Consider the following 18,159-nt stretch of genomic DNA (forward strand, 5'->3'; position numbering starts at 1 on the left):
AAAGCTGCTTTGGGGGGGGATAATGGCATATTATCCGCTGATCGTGATAAGAGGTAAATGTAGTTAAAAATGCTGTGAGTCACCTACTGAGAAAGTGCAGCATTCTTCATGGTGTGCCAAATAGAGAAACAACTAGCACACAAAACAAATTCTTGATAGTTTAACATGGTCTAGATCATTATCTATCACATAAATATTGGCATGCAGATGCTAGAAATGCTAACTGGGTCAATCTGTGCTGTTATTCATACTAGCTAATGGTCCATATCCACTGCAAGAACTTTTCCATGGCCCTGGGAACCTTTTAGATACCCAGAAACCAGGGTCCAAATTTAGTTCCTTTGTCATAGTTTCCTGGCCCTAAAAATGTCCCTGTTTTGGGGGGTAGTATGTTCCAATCAACCAGTAGATCAAGAAACATAAATGTGCTGGAGTTCTTATTTACCTTTCCCACCCCTGAATGCATCAGTGTTGTTACATCGTGTGAAAACTGAGTCTCAAACAAAAACCATTGTTTTTTTTATCACGATATCTGACTAATTTGCCCGATCTTCACGGCTCAGATACGGTGGAAACACATGCAGGAACTGACTCACAATAAAGTTCCTGATTTTTAGTTCCTGAGGTTAGCTGCTACCTGAAAAACTTTGGCCATAAAAGAACATTACTACATGATAAATGACCATAATGGTGGTTGGACGTCTGGAGCAGCATAACACTTTAGACTGCTAACACAAGCTAACACTTTAGCTAACAATACAGTAAATCCCCATTGTGTTCACTATCAGCTAGCAATTAAAAGTTGCTAAAAAAAGGAGCTATTTTAACTACCGCATCCTCAAGTAGTTAAATCTCATTATGTCTACAAGATTTTGTAAGTGAATCGGTAGCTTGATGTAAATGAGCATCACAGTTTGTTGTAGGCTTTTAACAAGTCACTGACTGCTAGCTTGTACCTTTGGCTACAAGCTAATGCTAGCTGGCCGTCGGCCAAAAGGCACCTGCCAAAGAGCTTAACTGTGCACTTGAGCCTGGCGTCTGATGGACGCACACGTGGACGACGGCCGCTCAGATCAGCCCCAGAAGAAACCCAATCAGGTGTCGGTCACTCCTAAATCTTGCCTTTAGCCTGTGGGAGATTTTTTTTTTTATAGGGCTAAAAATAGATCTACTTGAAATGAGATTTTGTGCATTATTATTTAAAGGACAAAAATGTTATTCCAACAACCTAAGTTTCATTTTCATATTTTTGGTCAACATCTCTCTGGATTATGATAATATTATAGTCCAGGGTTTTATTTTAGAGACATAGGAATAAAGTGCCACTACTAAAAAAGGGCATTGGTTTGGTTTATTTGTCAGATGATCAATATGCACAGCTGTGTATGTGCGCACTAGGTCTTTATCCTTTTTTCTTTTTCCTAAACATACCTGCACACACACTCATTCATAGAGAGCATGACTCAGCAAAATGTTTACTTTAGCAAGTTTGTACTTGCTTATATGACTAATAGGGTTGTATTTTCGCCAAAAGTTACAGTAATACAGTCGATTAATGTTGAAATAACAATTGAGTAATGCTCATAAATTAGCTAATACCTTACAGATGAAATTTAAATATATCAATGGTGATATTTTTTATAAAAAGAGATTATTTGGAGGAACAATTCAGTAGCACTTTGACAATCGATACCCAAATCTATGTCTATTAATGCTCGACACAGCTCGCCATTACAGGGAGCGACAGATTACAAATATTCCTGCATTTGTGCTTTGAAAATGTCATTTCTGGCTCAACTTTTATCTTCCATACAACAGTTTTGAAGAGCAGTAGCTGATTAAAATAGAGGTTTGGGGTATTCTAACTTCCAATTAGAAAATCTGTTTTCTTTTTTAAAAAGTGGACTTTCTTTTAAAGAGGATTTTGAGTCATTTACAGTAAAATGCACAAGCAGTTTGTTTAAATTCTTGATCATCCTACAGTATGAATGATGCATCGGTGTCCCTCCAAACACAACCTGGAAGTTATTTCAAGCTGAGTCAATCTTCTATCTTTAAGTCTTTGCGGGGCTTCCTGCCAGTCTCCATTGGCTGTCTGACCTGCTTGGGTCTCTTGTCACCAGGTGTGACTGTGCACGTGTGTGTGTGTTGGTTCTCCATGTGTTTTCATTCAAATGATCATGTGTCCGTTCACGGTTCTGCGAGCATGTAAGTATAGAAGCGAAGCGATTTACTCTGCTCAGTGTTTCCTGTTTAATGCATGTGAATGACTCATGCAGAATGCGCTCTAATGCTTCGCTCTCCTTTTGTAACCTCGAGTTTATTTCTGTATATTTTAGGCGCTGAACAGCTGTGTCGTTTAAGTGGAACAGTCGCTTTCCACTCAGGGTCGGCAGGATGTATCAGTTGTTCCTATAAACTGGGAAACTAGAGTTCAAGACCATATCATGATGACACAGAACCCGCACCTTAAAAAACCTCTATCATACAGTACCTACCCCCTTTTTCTTTCTCTCTCTCTCCCAACCAGTCAAGGCCGATGGCCGCCCACCAAGAGCCGGGTTCTGCTTGACGTTTCTACCCATTAAAGGGGAGTTTTTCCTTACCGCGGTCGCCAAGTAATTGCTCATGGGGGGAATTATTGGGTCTCTGTAAATTAAAGAGTACGGTCTAGAACTGCTCTGAGATGACTTTTGTTGTGATTTGGCGCTATATAAATAAAAATTTATTGATTGATTGATATATAATTATTTTTTTATGTCTTCTTGTCATAAAAGTGCCAGTGCTGTGAGATAATTGCAGAGACTTTGAAGGAAAGAACGATATAAATCTCTTGTTTGTGTGTTACGTAGGGAGCTGGAGTCTGGCTGCGGTTAGCCTAGCTTAGCATGAAGTCTGGAAGCAGGAGGAAACAGCAGACCTATCTCTCTCCAAAATTAAGAAATATACCTATAAACACCTCCTAAAACTCTCTAATTAATCAACCCGGTATCACACCAAAGCGCCACTGGTCCAGTGTGTCTGTATGGCTCCCAAAAGTATCTTCAAAAGTGTAATTTTCTTGATTTATAGTCCAGAAAACTGTCATATTCTGTTTTCTTTACTCATTCCTTGAAAAATCTTGAAACAAGTTGATTCATTTATGGAGCAATGTTGAAATAATCTTTCACTTGTTCTAATAGAAAATTATTTTAGGGATCAGGAGTAATCAGGTAAATGTGAGTAGGAGAAGTCAAAGCATTTTTTCTGAATGATCTTCCATAGTTTCTGCTCATCTCATCGTTGCACAAAAACATCCGCATGCAGTTTACATTATAAGCACCTTTTTTGCTAACATATCTAATCTACTCTCTTAGGGCTGCACCTAAGATTATTTTTTCAATTAATTGATTACTTGTTTGATCCATAAAATGTCTTGTTTTGTCTCACAACTCAAAGATATTCAGTTTACTGCCATAGAGGACTAAAGAAACCAGAAATATGCACAGTCGAAAAGCTGGAATCAGAGAATTGGGGCGTTCTTTTGACTCATTGACTCAAAACAATTAATCGATTATCAAAATACTTTCCGGTTAATTTATTTAGCCTCCGTCACTCTTTAATCCGAGCCATTGTTTTTGTTTCTGTTGTTCTTAGCGCCCTTAATTCACCTCTCTAACTGGACTTTTACTAATTGGTGTGGCAGATCTCTGACTGTTGTAGTCATGTGACGCAGCAAAGCGAAGGATTTGCAGTTTGAGCTGAGCCGCCGACCAGAAACACCTGCGATGACGGTGACGGCGCTCATGTTGCATTTACCTGCAGCCTGCAACGCTGCCGCTGCTGCTGCCGCCGCTGCAGTAAGCCTGTATCAGTCTGAGTGTGATGTCTGGTTTGCGACTGTGGCGGCTCTAACAGGATTACCTGTTTATCCCTCTCTTACCTGCTCTCTGCATCCATTCTGTCTATTCTTACACTGCTCGTCCACTTGAACCGCTAATCTCTCGTGCGAGTGGCTGTTGCGGTATCTGCGTTCACACGTTAACGAGGTTGCACATTCATTTCATCACCGCGTATAAACAGACGTCAATCTCATCGCCCTTATCAGCTTTCTCCGTCATTATCTGTCCACTACATTAAGATCAGTTGACCTTCATTCTCTCGGTGTGTCTGTGTTTACAGTATATCCACCCTCTAATCCCTGCCACTCCTTTTATCCTGATGCTGCCCTCTCTATCTTTCTCACGATGCTTCTCTTTGATAGCTGAACATGATTCATTTTTCTCAAGGCAAGTTTGTCCCCCGCACACTGTGAGATAGCGGTCGCGCTGCATTTCACACAGCGCAACCCTGCCTCCTAAAAAATTTACTGTGTATTTTACTGATTTGCAACGGCAAAAAAAGTTTTGAAGGAAACATGATGCTGCCTGAATAATATCTGCAGAATGTGCACCAACATTTCATTTATTTTACCCACCTAATATTAGCATGTAGCAACTAAAGCATGATTAAGGTTTTTATGGTTATTTTTATGCAATTCAAAGCACTTAGAACAATCATACTGTTGGTTAAACACTGAAAAGTGAAACATGTGTTTAAAGATCCCCTCAGGACATGTTTTAGTGTATACATAAAAATACTCTGCTTTGAACAGTTAAGCTCAGTTAACTGTTTAAAATTTCTTAAAATGACTTCTGCTCCTCCTCCCTCATTAAAGAAATTTCAGAATCTGAATATGTAGAAACTGTTGGACACAAGATGTCTCCTACTTCACTGTAAAGTTCATTCTCAGTGTTTGTTCACTGGAGGCTTCAAGTTTCTACATCATATTTGTTTAAGTTGAATGTTGGACCAGAATTGGCCTCCAAACTGGTTGTGATGTCACAAATCCTGCTCGTAGACCCGCCCCTTTAAAATCAGATTTTTCAGTGAGCTCAGAGAAACTTTCTACTTCCAGAAAATGTTTGTGAAAACGGCTTTCTAGTGTCAAACTTTTGCACAGTGAAGCTCAAACATCACAGTCAGAAAAACACATTTTTGAATGGAAGGGAACTAAAACTGAAATCTTTTCCTTAACAAAGTGTTTTAGTTGCCTAAACTGAAACACAACATGATGCAAGATACAAACCAACTTTGGTCTCCTCCAGAAATGTGTTTTTTCTTGTTCCTTCAGTTGGATGTTTGAGCTTCACTGTGCTGAGTTTGACAGTGAAAGATGATTTTCACATTCATCTGCTGAAAGGAGAAAGTTTCTTTGTGCTCACTGAAAAAAACTGTCTAAGGCTTGTTCTTATGAGCTGATTTTGTGACCAGTTTGGAGCCAGTTGTCGTCCAGTTTGCAGGCTCCAGCACACACATACAGAGAACGGGACCTTTCTGTGTAGGACGAGACATCTTGTGTCCGACTTTTGACATTTTTATAGATCCTGGATTTTTCAATGAGGGATTTTTAAGTGGTAATCATACTTTTTTGTGGGGGAAAAAAAACATCAGACACAAATTATTTGTTATTATTATGTCTTAAAACATGTGTGAGGATCTTTGTCTTGCACTTTTCACCACTAACATCCACTCTGACCGCCTCCCTACAACTTCTGCAATGCAAGAACTCAACACTTTGCAGAGTAGAAAATTTATTTCAGTGAATATAATCAAGGCAACAATTACATTTTCTCCAAAACATACTGGGCAACATAATTTAGTAGTACATAAATATCATTTATGAGACAGGGTTTTGTGTGATGTGGGTTTTTTTAGATGTTTTGATCTACAGATGATGTAGATCATCAAGATGGTGTTTTTAGCAGCTGTCAAATTAAGTTAAGGAGGTTTGGAAGCAGAAAAGTTGAGTTCAACTCTTGTCTGAAATATTTAATATAACGTTCATCTCTTGCGCAAGATTTTTTATTAGTCAAGTCCAGCCAAGAGACACGGCTTGGCTTCATTTAAACATTTGTTTTTACTTTAGTTTTATTTTTAACCACAAGAAACAGAGAATATCAGTCCTTTTGATTGTTCAGAGGGGTTTAAATAGCTGCTTTGCCTTCATAACGCTGCAACATGTTATGTTTGGTTATTACATGCGCACCAAGAAATACTTAAAATGTTTAATTTCATGTGTCATCACATCACAAACACAAGTGACAAACACTGTCTTCATGGAGATCAAATTGTTATTGAATTTCCTTTCTGTAATTCAACATTGTCTATTATTTATGTGCATAAAAGGAGTCTTACTCTGGAAGATGGACGTCAAATCATCTTCCTGTTTGGGGATCAGATGGTATCAGCGGAGAGGAATGTGCTCTGTATATAAAACGAGACTCACTCATGACTCCGGTTCGGCTCCAACTGGAGATTTACAACATCAATGTGTTCAGACCAAACTGATTTATAAGGCAGGAGTGCTTATTCTAATGAGCGATATTTTTATACTTTCCAGACACTTAAGAATTATTAAGATCAACTCTGTCGACATAAAGATTTGGATCAAGTGAGGAAAAAAAGGGGGGAAAAAAGTTAATTTTAGTTGTGTTTTCAATGATAGTTGTGATTTTTTTCTCACACAAATCTGACATCAGGGACATTTAAGCAATATTTAACACCTAAAAAAACACTTCAAAGAATAATACAGACACCTTCTTCATCTATTTCTACATATTCACGCTCCACAACTCCACCTCTAAGTGTTTAAAGCTGAAACTGCAAACGTGAATTGAAATATTATGATTCTGTCGTCATGTCTTTCATTCTGCGGTGATAAAATGCAGATTCTACATGAGATGGATAGATGGTGGGGCTGAAATAACAGCTGCAGTTTTTTTTTTTTACAACTCCAAAAGTGATGTTTTTCTTTCCAACGAGTCAAACGCTTGAAGGACTTTGAGTTTCTCCACCATATGAGGCAAAAGTTTGCAATCTTGTTCACTTGGACTGTTGAATTAAGCCAGACTGATACACATTTGTGTCTTTCTGTGCTGAAATCCAGGCCAGTTTCTGTGTAGTTTACTAACACACGAGAGCTGTATTAACTACTCTGTACCGGTAAATAATGTCATCATGCAGCAACACACTGTTCCTTCTAACCGCTAACACTTTGAAAACTGAAAACACGTCTCTTGATATTTTCCTGTTTCCTGTTTTTCATGTTTGAATTCTGAGGTTTGCTTTGAAGATTTCTTATTTCTATTATTCTCAAGTATTTCTTCATATTTCATATCTAACATAAATATCACAAAGAGGTTTTCACACCTGCCCACGCATCATCAGGAAATAGGTTCTTTGTAACAGGTGCAGCTCTCACTTCTGACCAGAAGCTCTTCTTTTGTTTCTCAATAATGTTTTTTTTCTCATCATGCTCTTCTGTGAGGTGGAAATTAAATATTATGTTGTATTGATTGATGAGTCTGATGATCCAGCTGTTTGCCTCTGACGTCTGCGTCAAATTAGCTGATGTAGCTCAAAAAGCTGGTTAAATTCCTTTAGGATCTTTAAATGTATGATGTTGTAGCTGCAATTATCAGCAAAACAAACTATTAAGAGGCATATTAGAGTCATATAAAATAACTTTTTTGCAGACATTTGCTTATTGTAGGACACTTTGGATGATTCATAGATAATTCACAGGTAAAACATCCTTTCTTTAATTTCAAACTAAAGAGACGTAGAGAGTCTCACCGTTGGACCCTGAACTGGCCTCTTTGCTAAGTGGGTGTCTCTTAACAGGACTAAACTTAAGTACTGTGTCAAAACAGAGATTGAACAGCCTTCCTGAGAAACTATTTCTGACTAATAACTTTTGTCTGAATTTCAGCCTGAACTAAAAGCATAAATCACCTCTGGGGTCTTTGAACCAGGACGAAGGATCAACAAACCCCTCCACTTTTGGGCTTCTTATCTGACCAGACTGGAGCCATAAACTCACATTCAAGAGCCAAACCTGAATTTCATGTCAATTAAATGTCAAATAATTAAGCAAGTTATGAAAAATAGCTGAGTTTTTGCAGAAAACTCAAAACCTAAAAAAAAGTGTTTTACTTTTGAGAGTGTTAAAACTATTGGAAGGGATTATTCAGTGTGTCCCTACCATCCATATCTAAATCCATGCAACTGTTCCCATCAGTACATGGCCCCCAAAAATGATATGAAATTTCGACCATAAACCATCGATAAACATGTGTTTGTCTCAAAATCCCTCCAGAACACTTTAAGTGTAGCATCAGGGCTAACAAGAGAAGATTAAATAACTTGTTTAATGTCTCTTCTCTCCCTCAGAATCGGCCCCCAAGGCGTTCGGCATCCCGCTCTCCCAGGTTATTGCTAACGACCAGGCGTACAAACGGCGGCAGGACGCCCTGAAGGAGAGCAGGCGCGACTGCTTGGATCTGGAGGCTAGCATCCTGCGCTTCAGGGCCGAGAAGCGGCAGTTCTTCAACGGGAACAAACCGCTGGTCAGCTCCTCGTCGATCACGGGAGGAGTTCCCGGCTCGCCATCTTCAAACTCTGTGGCACCGGCGCCGATTTTTGAGAACCAGAACAAACCGCTGTCGCCCACGTTTCTGGATAACACCGGACGAGCACAGAGAAGGGTGAGACGCATGCTTCACAAAACATCTTGAAAATGTCGGACGAACAGAAGAAGACAGCTGTGTTTCTAGTTTAATTTATCCAAAAGGCTTTTAAAGAGCCTTATAAACCGACGAGGTGATTTAATTCTCCAACTAATTAAAAAAACATGTACATATTGTGAGAATATTTAAATTAAAAACCTTAAAATTTTGTCAAACAATCAATTATAAAAAATAAATAAATATTTTGTGATATTTTTCATGCACAATTTTATTTCTTGATCATTTCACAATTTATTTTTATAGATATTTTTTCACTTTTTTATACTTATTTTCTCACAAATTTTGTCCTTATCGTACTTCCATATCCAGTATAATTCAACTTCAAATTCTAAAATAGGAAATTAATTAGTGGAGGAAAAAGGACTAAAAACTGTGACTTAAAGATGAAAAACTCCTCAAACTTTAACCTTAAAATAAAGTTAAATTATAGAAGTACTCGTTGTGAAATCTACAGTACTTATCAGAGAAGAATGGGCCGTTTCAGACTGTTAACTTATTGATTAATTAAAGCATTAAAGGAACTTTAAAACCTACATGTACTATGAAATGTTTAGGCATCATACTGACAATCTTATCTCATATAAAAACATGTTCTAGATAGTTGATTAATTACAGTTGTCAGATAAATGAAGACGTAACTTCTGAAATATAAATTATAAAATGTCACAATAGAAATACTTTAAAGCACTTGAGTAAACTGACTAAGCTTTAAAACATGTGTTTTATTAACTATATATATTCAGAGATATACACTGTGTAAGCCAGAAATAACAGGTATGATGGACTGCAGTGAACTTTGACCTCAAGTTTTACTTCTTTTCTTGCTCCAAGTGCAACATTAGCTCTTAATTTCACTCTTACTTTTGCCAGAATTCCTCATTTAATCAAGCGCTGCTTATTTGCGTGTGTTTTTGAGAAAGATTTGGGGGAACTAAATTCTAAAAAACGTTATCTGAGAGGGGAGAAAATCATGAGCGTGTGCGTGCATATAGCTTGTTAATCACTGACTGCATCTCCAGCTGTAAACATTTTTACAACCGACTCTCCTGTTTGTTTCCACAGTCGTGTGTTTGTAAGAAAAAAAAAAATGCTTGTGTTGCTGCTCTGTGTGTGTGTCTGTGTGTGTGTGTGTTTGCTTTGTCGGGCGTAATCTAAAACCTCCTCTCAGCTCGAGGCCCTCACACCCTGTAATCCTCTGCACATCGACCTGGAAACGGTCGTTATATTAAGCCTGTAATGAGTATCATTACGGCCGCAGAGCACAGTAATCGAACCCGCTAACCGGCTATCAAGTACGAGCTCATGAGAGTCAGCCGCCGAGGTAAACACGTCTTCAGACAGAAATAATCATCATGCAGCATCAAAACGCTCCAAATAAATAAGTATCTTCATTATCCTTTAATTCATTAATTGACCAGTGTTTGAAATATCCATCAGGAGTGTCTATAAATAACTAATAGTCCATTTATGAGCATATAAAACAGAGAAAAGCACATTTCAAGAAGAATAACAATCATCAGTTTAATCTATAATGTATTACTTGATGTATTGATCAGGCAGCCACATGTGTAGTAACTGATTTCATGCAATAAGGATGATGTAATCAATCCCATCGTGGGGGGGAAACATGAAAACATACGTGACTGTAATCAGCTCTGGTTCAGGAACATAAAAAAATGGTCCATTTAACATAATTGCAAAGTGCAGTCACAGTTATTCAACAGGGTTATTAACTTTGTTTATTTTTGTTTAAAACTCAGCTGATGTTTCTGAGATTTGAAGTTAAAGCAAATAAGATTATTTGCCTCAAATATTATGAGAAGTTTTGTCATAAATACGAAGGCGCTGCTCAGGGTGCTGATAAGAGAATATAATGGATCCCTAAATTATTGTAATTAAGTGTGTTATGTTATATTAATGTTGTGGACTCTGGTGTCTACTGTTTTTGTTAAACATACCGAAATGTCATAAATTGATATTCAAGCAGTTAGTGAGACAGCGTGCAGGAGTTTTTCTTATTTTAATTTGAGTTGTGCTTTCCTCTGATGCAACTGTTGCATATTCAGTTTTGTTTTTTTTAAGACATTTTTGCCCGAAGCAACTTCAGAGCAGTTTAAGGTTTTGTTTCTTGCTCGAGGACGCAGCAAGAAATAAACCTTGAAACAGAAAGCTTTATATATTATCTTCCCCTCACTTCCAGTCAGTTAATTTAGTTTAATCTTATAGTTTTTTCTTAATGAGCTCAATAAAATGTATCCAACAGATTAGAGCTGCTACGATTAGTCGATCAACAGAAATTTAATCAACAACTAATTCTGATAATCAATTTATTTTGAGTTTTTTTTGGTTCCAGCATCTTAAATGTGAATGTTTTCTGGTTTCTTTAGTGTTCTTTGATAGTAAAGTTAAATGTCTTTGGGTTGTTGATGCAAAACAAGACATTTTAAGTTGCATCATGGGCATCTTACAGACCAAACAACCAATCGATTAATCAAGAAAATAAATGACAAATTAATTGATAATAAAAAAAAGAAGTTTTAGTTGCAGCCTTACAACAGATGACAGCAAAAGCTTTAAATAAGACATCTGTATGTACGATAAGAGCATGAACTTCCTGTTTATGTACATTTTTTGAACAGAAATCTAAACTTTTTACAACGAGAATTCCCACTTTATGAGTCAACATAAGCCAATGAAAACTAATGGAGCTGCTTTACATTAAGTAAAGATTTTGATATAATTGTGAACTGATAGAACATATTTCACAACATTGATAACATAACTCTGGTAAGTGGCTGAATGATAGAAGAAAGTCTGAGGAATGAAACGGAAAGACAAAGTTTTCCCATCGGTCTCGAAATAAATGAGACTCTGACTCATCCTCTTACAGCTGTCTGGACTGTAGCAGCTCACTGTTTACATATCTGACGACGCACACACTCATACATACATGCAGTCAGCTGCAGAGCTTCATCTTGACGGATGAGGCAGCGCGCTGGCGTTGCCGCTGCGTCGCGTCCCGAGCTGTGACAGATTGCAAACACAGTAGGAGTAAAGGTTGAAATTAATGGGTAGAAGAAGACGAATAGCGGAGGAGGAGAAGCTGCTGTGAGGACATTCAAAAGTTATTAATGTTTTTTTTCTTCTATAAACGCAAATTAGGAGCAGAGGAGCAGACCTCACATGTCTGAGTGTGACGGAGAGATATCGTCCCAAAATCAGAGAGAGAGAGAATGGAAAAGCTACACCTGCAAGGCATTTTAACAAGTAACAGATGGAGCTGAAACAGCTGCAGAAAAATCTCCAAAAAACATAATAATAATTAACGTTTGTTAAAACATTCAGTGGTTCTCCAGAGTTGCAGTTTGATTGATGTCTGTGGGAGCAAAACACAAAAATACATTAATTTTTAGTGTATTTTAGCTTCATAATAGTATGAAAATTAGTTTACTTTATACTATAATTATGTAGTTTGGAGTTATGGGTGAAAAAAGGGTTTTTATCTTTCTTATTTGAGGCATCTAAGAGCAATTTGTGGTGAATTACATCAATTTTTTCAGTAAAGTTAAATAAAAACTATGTATTATACCTAATATTTTCATTTCATTGCACTATATATAAAGTATATTTCTATATTTGACTTGTCAGACTTTCATTCTTTCAAGAAAGATTCTGAGATTCTCAGTTTTAGAGGCTTAAAAGAGACAAAACTGCAGCAAATACCAAATAAGGCTTCACCCTTTTACACTGTTTAAACCTCACTTTAGCTTGTGCACCTTACTTGTTTCTGACTGAATAAATATCCTCCTAATAACCGAACCGCTGGTTGTTGGATCGCAGCGCTGCTATAAATTCCTCTTGACGCTTGACGTCCCTCCAGAAACTTTGCAGTTCATAAACAAGTGATTTATATTTTCTGTGGTTTCCAGTTCCTGAGATATTTATTGGATGGCAACGTCAGGATGAGTGACACAATCTGACTCCTCGCGTTCTCTGCTCAGCCTCCTCGCCTGCCGTCCATCTTTTAACATTCTTTCCATTTTCTGCTGCCACTGCTCCTCCATCTTTTTTCTTCTTTCTCCGTCCTCTTGCTCGCTTCTGTTCGAAAACTTTCTTTTCTTCGGCAAGTTTGAAAACTTAGCATTGCCAAAACCAGACGTATAAATGAGTTTATACCATCTAAAAGCTGATATTTCCCTTTAGACACAAAATCAGCAGCTTATTATGTTGAAGATTCATAATTATTCCTCACTTTTTTTCAGTTTTTGTCCCTAAAGATAACATTATGAACCACTAGTCGACACTTTATTTTACCAAGCAAATATACATGTTGTTTGCATCACTCCTTTAACTCTCTTTACCTTGCAGGGCGGCCTGTCAGTCGACTCCATCTCCGACCTGGTAGAGAGTCAGTCTCGTCTGTTGGAGGCTCTGCAGCTCTCCCACCCGGCCGAGCTGGAGCTGAAGAAGTCACCTAGCACCGGCTCGTCAGAGGGGAGGACTCAGACCAAACTCAGCCTCAACCCCATCTTCAGACAGGTGCCCCAGGTGCTGGAAAGATGCTGCACTCACATCGAGAACTATGGTGAGCCACAGGGGCTTGAAGTCACTTAATTGTGCCCCCCCCCCCAAATAAAAATCCCAATACTTAAATCTAGAAGCAGCAAATTCAGAAGTTTGTGTTAAAGTAGTGCATTAATGTAGAGAGAAATTCAGGCTCTCTGATGCTGTTGAGGCTACACTGTGCTCCGTGTTGTGTCCCCAGGTCTTCAGACTGTGGGCATTTTCAGAGTCGGGAGCTCTAAGAAGAGAGTGAGACAGGTGAGGACACTTCCTATTCACCCGCATCTGCTTCTGTTCAAGTTTTTTGTCATTTAAACGATAGAAAATACAGCTGAATCAAACGGATCAGGGTATAAAACTCCAAAACCAGGATGCAAAACATAAAAATATCTAAATATATCTACTTCGGCAGATAGTATATTAAATAAAATCTATACAGTATACGTTCTCAAATTGTATTTTGACCTTGAACATTTGATTTTAAGCTTTTGTCTCTCCTAAGAAAGTGGTATTTATAAAAACAACACCTGGGAAGGGCGAGATAATTTATTTTAAGGCCAGTTGAGGTAAATTACCAACAACAACCAATAACAGATACAATAAAAAACTTAACGATGTGTGAGCAACGTCAAAAAAAACCCCAAACATGGACAAAATATGTTACGAGAAGTCCTGAAAGTTGGATGTTTACCTACTGAATAAAGTTTGTGTGTTTCTCTACAACACTTAAGAATTTGTGCACTATTAAAAAAAAAGAGAGATATAACACTATTTTACATTATTTTGCAGAATTTATCGAATGCAAAGAGTAGCTGTGTCACCTCATTGGACAACAAAAGTAATAAACCATGTAATAAACAAAAAGGACAAATACAACACAGCAAAAAACTACAGATGAAATGATAAAGACAAAATCAAAAAGACAAAAATAAAACTCAAGTCGACACTGAAACACTGAAGCTAGAACCAAAAGCCCACACATTGTCATCACATATATACAATATAGATTTATACATACTGTCACTTTCTGATTGGACAATAACAAAATACTCTCTCTTTCATGGACAAGACCCAAGCCTTGATACCTCATCCTCAAGAGCAAAAAAAGGATGATTTGAAAAGACAAATACAAGCACAAAATGGCCCCGAGAGAGTATTTTCAACATATTTTCAACATAAATGGAAGTAATTGGCATCCAGTAAACTAAGCTGATGTATTTGATTCTTGAAGACTTGATTTAGAGTTAAGGTAAGTTTAGGTTAAAGTTAGGATAAATCAACAGGAAATTAATGTAAGTCAATGTAATGTAAACGCGACTGTGTGTGTGTTTGTGTGCGTTCCCCAGCTGCGGGAGGACTTTGACATGGGGGTGGACGTCCAGCTGGATGAGGAGCACAGCGTCCATGACGTGGCGGCGTTGCTCAAAGAGTTTCTCAGAGACATACCTGATCCTCTGCTGCCCAGAGAGCTCTACCCCGCCTTCCTGCACGCCAACCGTACGCTCACACACAACTTTTATACATGAACAAAAGCACAATACTTGGCAACTAGAGGACATAAGAACAGACATATTGTTGTCTTCTAAAGTCATTATGGGTGACATGTTTGCAAACATTATTCAATTTGGAGGCGTGTTTCTGTCCACCTGATGGATATAAGTCTAATATTCACTCTGTTTTAGCTCTGTTTTTGGTCTCCACCAGCTCCAGAGGGAAATATCTGGCTCTTTAGCTGCTAAATGCTCCACTATCCTCACTATAGCTAGTCACGTACTGTATCTGTCTGCTGTTTGGTGCTTGGCAGGTAGTGTACAGTGGGTTTTAAGAGCTTTGTTTTGCTGAAATCAGCTGCCTACTGCTGCTTGACACAAGGTTTACCAGAGCAATGAAAATGAACTAAAACAGTAATGTGTCTTAAAACAAAAACTATGAGCTAAAAGAGGCTAAAAAGCTCCACAGAGCTGCAGAATTGGGGGTTAATTTTCTGTTCATTTGCTCTGAAATACCCTTTTATTATTATATAGAAATTAGACTTAGTGTTAAAATACTGTATGAATTAGTGGAGCTTTTACAAGTAACTGAACACTAGCTGAGAATTTTGTTTTTGTTGACCTTAAGGCCCCATTTACACCTGATATTATTGAGATCTGTACCTGGATACATTATCTGGATAATGCCATGTGATCAATGGGTCTTTGCATTTACACCTGGTATTTAAAATGTGGTCTTGTTTTCTCAGTTGTGCCATTCATTTCTCTTTTTGTTGGAATATTTTATTTTAGAATTCTCAAATATGCAATAAACAGTCAACTTATTCCCACTAAAAACTCAGTAATACAATATACAGGTAACAGAAAACAAGGAAGTGAAAAAAAAACGCAACAAAACACAATTCCTATGTCATGATAGAACTCAACCAGGTACCTTGTACCTGGACCTTAGTATTGGCCTACGTTGGAGCCGATTCAAAGGTTACATTACATTGAGCCCACAGTTGACAGAAGCAATGTTTCCATGTGTTTAATAAACGGCTGCCAGATAAAAATAAATCTTTAAAAATACATCACTGTATCTGTTTTTGAGGGCATACAGTTTGTCATTAACTTCCAAGTTAATGTAATACATTTTCTGGAAACAGCAAGAGTTCAAGTTTGTTATGTTTCCTAGGAGACGGGTCTGGGTCTAATGGGACTGGTACATCCATAATTTTAGTCAGCGTGTCACATGAGTCACACCAAAATGCTGTGACTTTGGCATATTGCCTTGTGCAGTGTAACATTGTGCCCTCAGTAATGCCGCATCTGAAACACATATTGGAGATTGTAGGTTTGTAGCGGTGTAATTACTGAGGGGTGAAGTAAAGCTGATGAAGAATATAACAATAATAATTTTTATTTATATAGCACCTTTTAAAAACATAGTTTACAAAGTGCTTTGACAGACAAACCAAAAGTAGTACAATACAAAGCAAAGACACAACACACACAAAAAACAATAGAAAACAATGGAGAGATGATAAAAAAGATTAAAAGACAATACGAAGATGCTTGAAAGACAACATTAAATAAAAGTAATTCCAAATGGGTTGTAAGAAGTGATTTAAAAGAAGTCACTGATTCTGCAAGCCTTATCTCCTCAGGCAGGTTGTTCCAAAGTCGAGGGTCCCTGATGGCAAAAGCACGGTCACTCACTGGCTCATACGAGGTCAACATATCTGTTATGTAGCTTGGGGCCAGACCCAGAAGTGCTTTAAAAGTGATCAGTAAAATCTTAAAATCCATTCTAAAACAAACAGGGAGCCAATGGAGAGAAGCCAGGATTGGGGTGATGTGATGTTTTCTGTTAAAACCAGTTAGAAGCAGAGCTGCTGCTATTCGAGTCAAGTCATATTTATTTATAGAGCACATTTAAAAACAAGTTGACCAAAGTGCTCTACAGAACAAAATCAAGCAATAAAAACAGAATGAAAGACTAAAAACTATATATATAACATATAGCACAAATCAACAAACAAAGCTTTCAAGTGGATCCAAACGCTAAAGAATGAAAGTGCATTTTGAGGTTGGACTTGAAGGAATCAATGGTGGTCCACAGTCTAGGGGCTGCACAAGCAAAGGCTAGGTCCCCCCTGGGGTACAACCAGGAGCCCCAAGTCACATGACCTGAGAGTTCTGGAGGTGGGGGGCTGCCCATTTAGGGCTTTATTGTAGTTGACCAGCTTGAATCTGGCATTTACAGCGGCAAACATGCTGTTCTGACATACATCACACGATAGGTCCTCATCTATAGTAATGTCCAAGTCAGATTCCCAGCTCTCTCTTGACTGATGTATGTTTTGTTTTGGACGTTGATTGATAAATTGGTGAATATACCTGGCTAATAAAATGCCTTGAGCCTATGAAGTGCCTCATCCAGCCTCGTCAGGTCAGGTAGTGTCAGCTGCTCAGAAGGCTCTCAGATGCAAATAACAGAAGATATTCGGTTGATAGATCATATTTCTCTTTTAGCAGTTCAAAGGACATGAAGATGCCATCACTATAACAGTGCTCCAGGTATTTTATCCCTCCATCATACCAGAGTTCAATTTTATTATCAGAGATCATTGGTATGAGTTTACTTTTCCATAAAGGTGTTTCAGGTGACAAATCATTCTTCACTCCAAGGATTTTATGGACCTCATACCATGACCTAACCAGCTGGACAGTAAATGGGATTTTGGTTTTGCAAATAATACTTTTTGGATTCCATTTCTATATAAAGTCACTTCCCACGTCTTCATCAAGGTCCTGTAGTTCACTTTGTGTCCAGGAGGGGGCAGAGTCCCCAATAGTTTTGAAATTAGGGAGTCACCCATCTTGTAGTCCCATGATAACCTCTCAAACTCACCCTGGGTAGTTTACGATTCCAGATTGATTCACTTACGATTGTGACATTCATTTCTAAATCACTTTTTGCAAGGGAAGACTTGTAGATAATTTAACCACCTCCAAATGTTGTCTGACTGTTCAGATCACAATCACATTTACACCTCGCATTAACATGTTTCTCCTCATGCAGATAACGTATCCAGATACAGATGTTAACACCAGGTGTAAGTTGTTTATCAGTGTATTCACAATAACACCTGTACAAATCAAACTGAAGATCTTCCTCTCTGTGTGTCTCTGCAGTGCTGAGAGGAGCAGACCAGCTGCAGTACCTGCAGCACCTCCTCTACATGCTGCCTCCCTGCAACTGCGACACCCTGCTGCGCCTCCTCACCTTGTTACACACCGTGCAGAGCTTCGCCCAGGACAGCATAGGAACCAACAACGAGGAGGTAGGCAATTGGAGTGTCATAGATGAAACGGCTCCTGTGTCGTGATGTATTTCTGAGTGAAACAGGACAGACAGGCGGGACGTAACATCGGGAGGAATTTGATTTGAACGTTGAAATGTGGGCCACTAAAAGTTTGAGATTGATTGATGGGTAGATGTCATGATATTA

At 38.2% G+C, this 18,159-nt stretch overlaps 1 protein-coding gene across 4 annotated transcripts in view; it reads left to right on the plus strand.

Annotated features, from left to right (window-relative positions):
• The window catches only part of arhgap36 (Rho GTPase activating protein 36), an 80,271-nt gene that overhangs the window by 53,701 nt on the left and 8,411 nt on the right, over positions 1-18,159 (plus strand). For all 4 annotated transcript variants that reach the window (XM_067579234.1, XM_067579233.1, XM_067579235.1 and 1 more), the window contains exons 4-8: positions 8,254-8,567; positions 12,978-13,194; positions 13,375-13,430; positions 14,519-14,669; positions 17,843-17,991. In XM_067579234.1, coding sequence (XP_067435335.1) covers positions 8,254-8,567; positions 12,978-13,194; positions 13,375-13,430; positions 14,519-14,669; positions 17,843-17,991 — 887 coding nt within the window. The remainder of the gene's footprint in view (positions 1-8,253; positions 8,568-12,977; positions 13,195-13,374; positions 13,431-14,518; positions 14,670-17,842; positions 17,992-18,159) is intronic.

The sequence above is a fragment of the Thunnus thynnus genome, chromosome 22, assembly GCF_963924715.1.
Source record: "Thunnus thynnus chromosome 22, fThuThy2.1, whole genome shotgun sequence".
In the NCBI taxonomy this organism is placed as follows: Eukaryota; Metazoa; Chordata; class Actinopteri; order Scombriformes; family Scombridae; genus Thunnus; species Thunnus thynnus.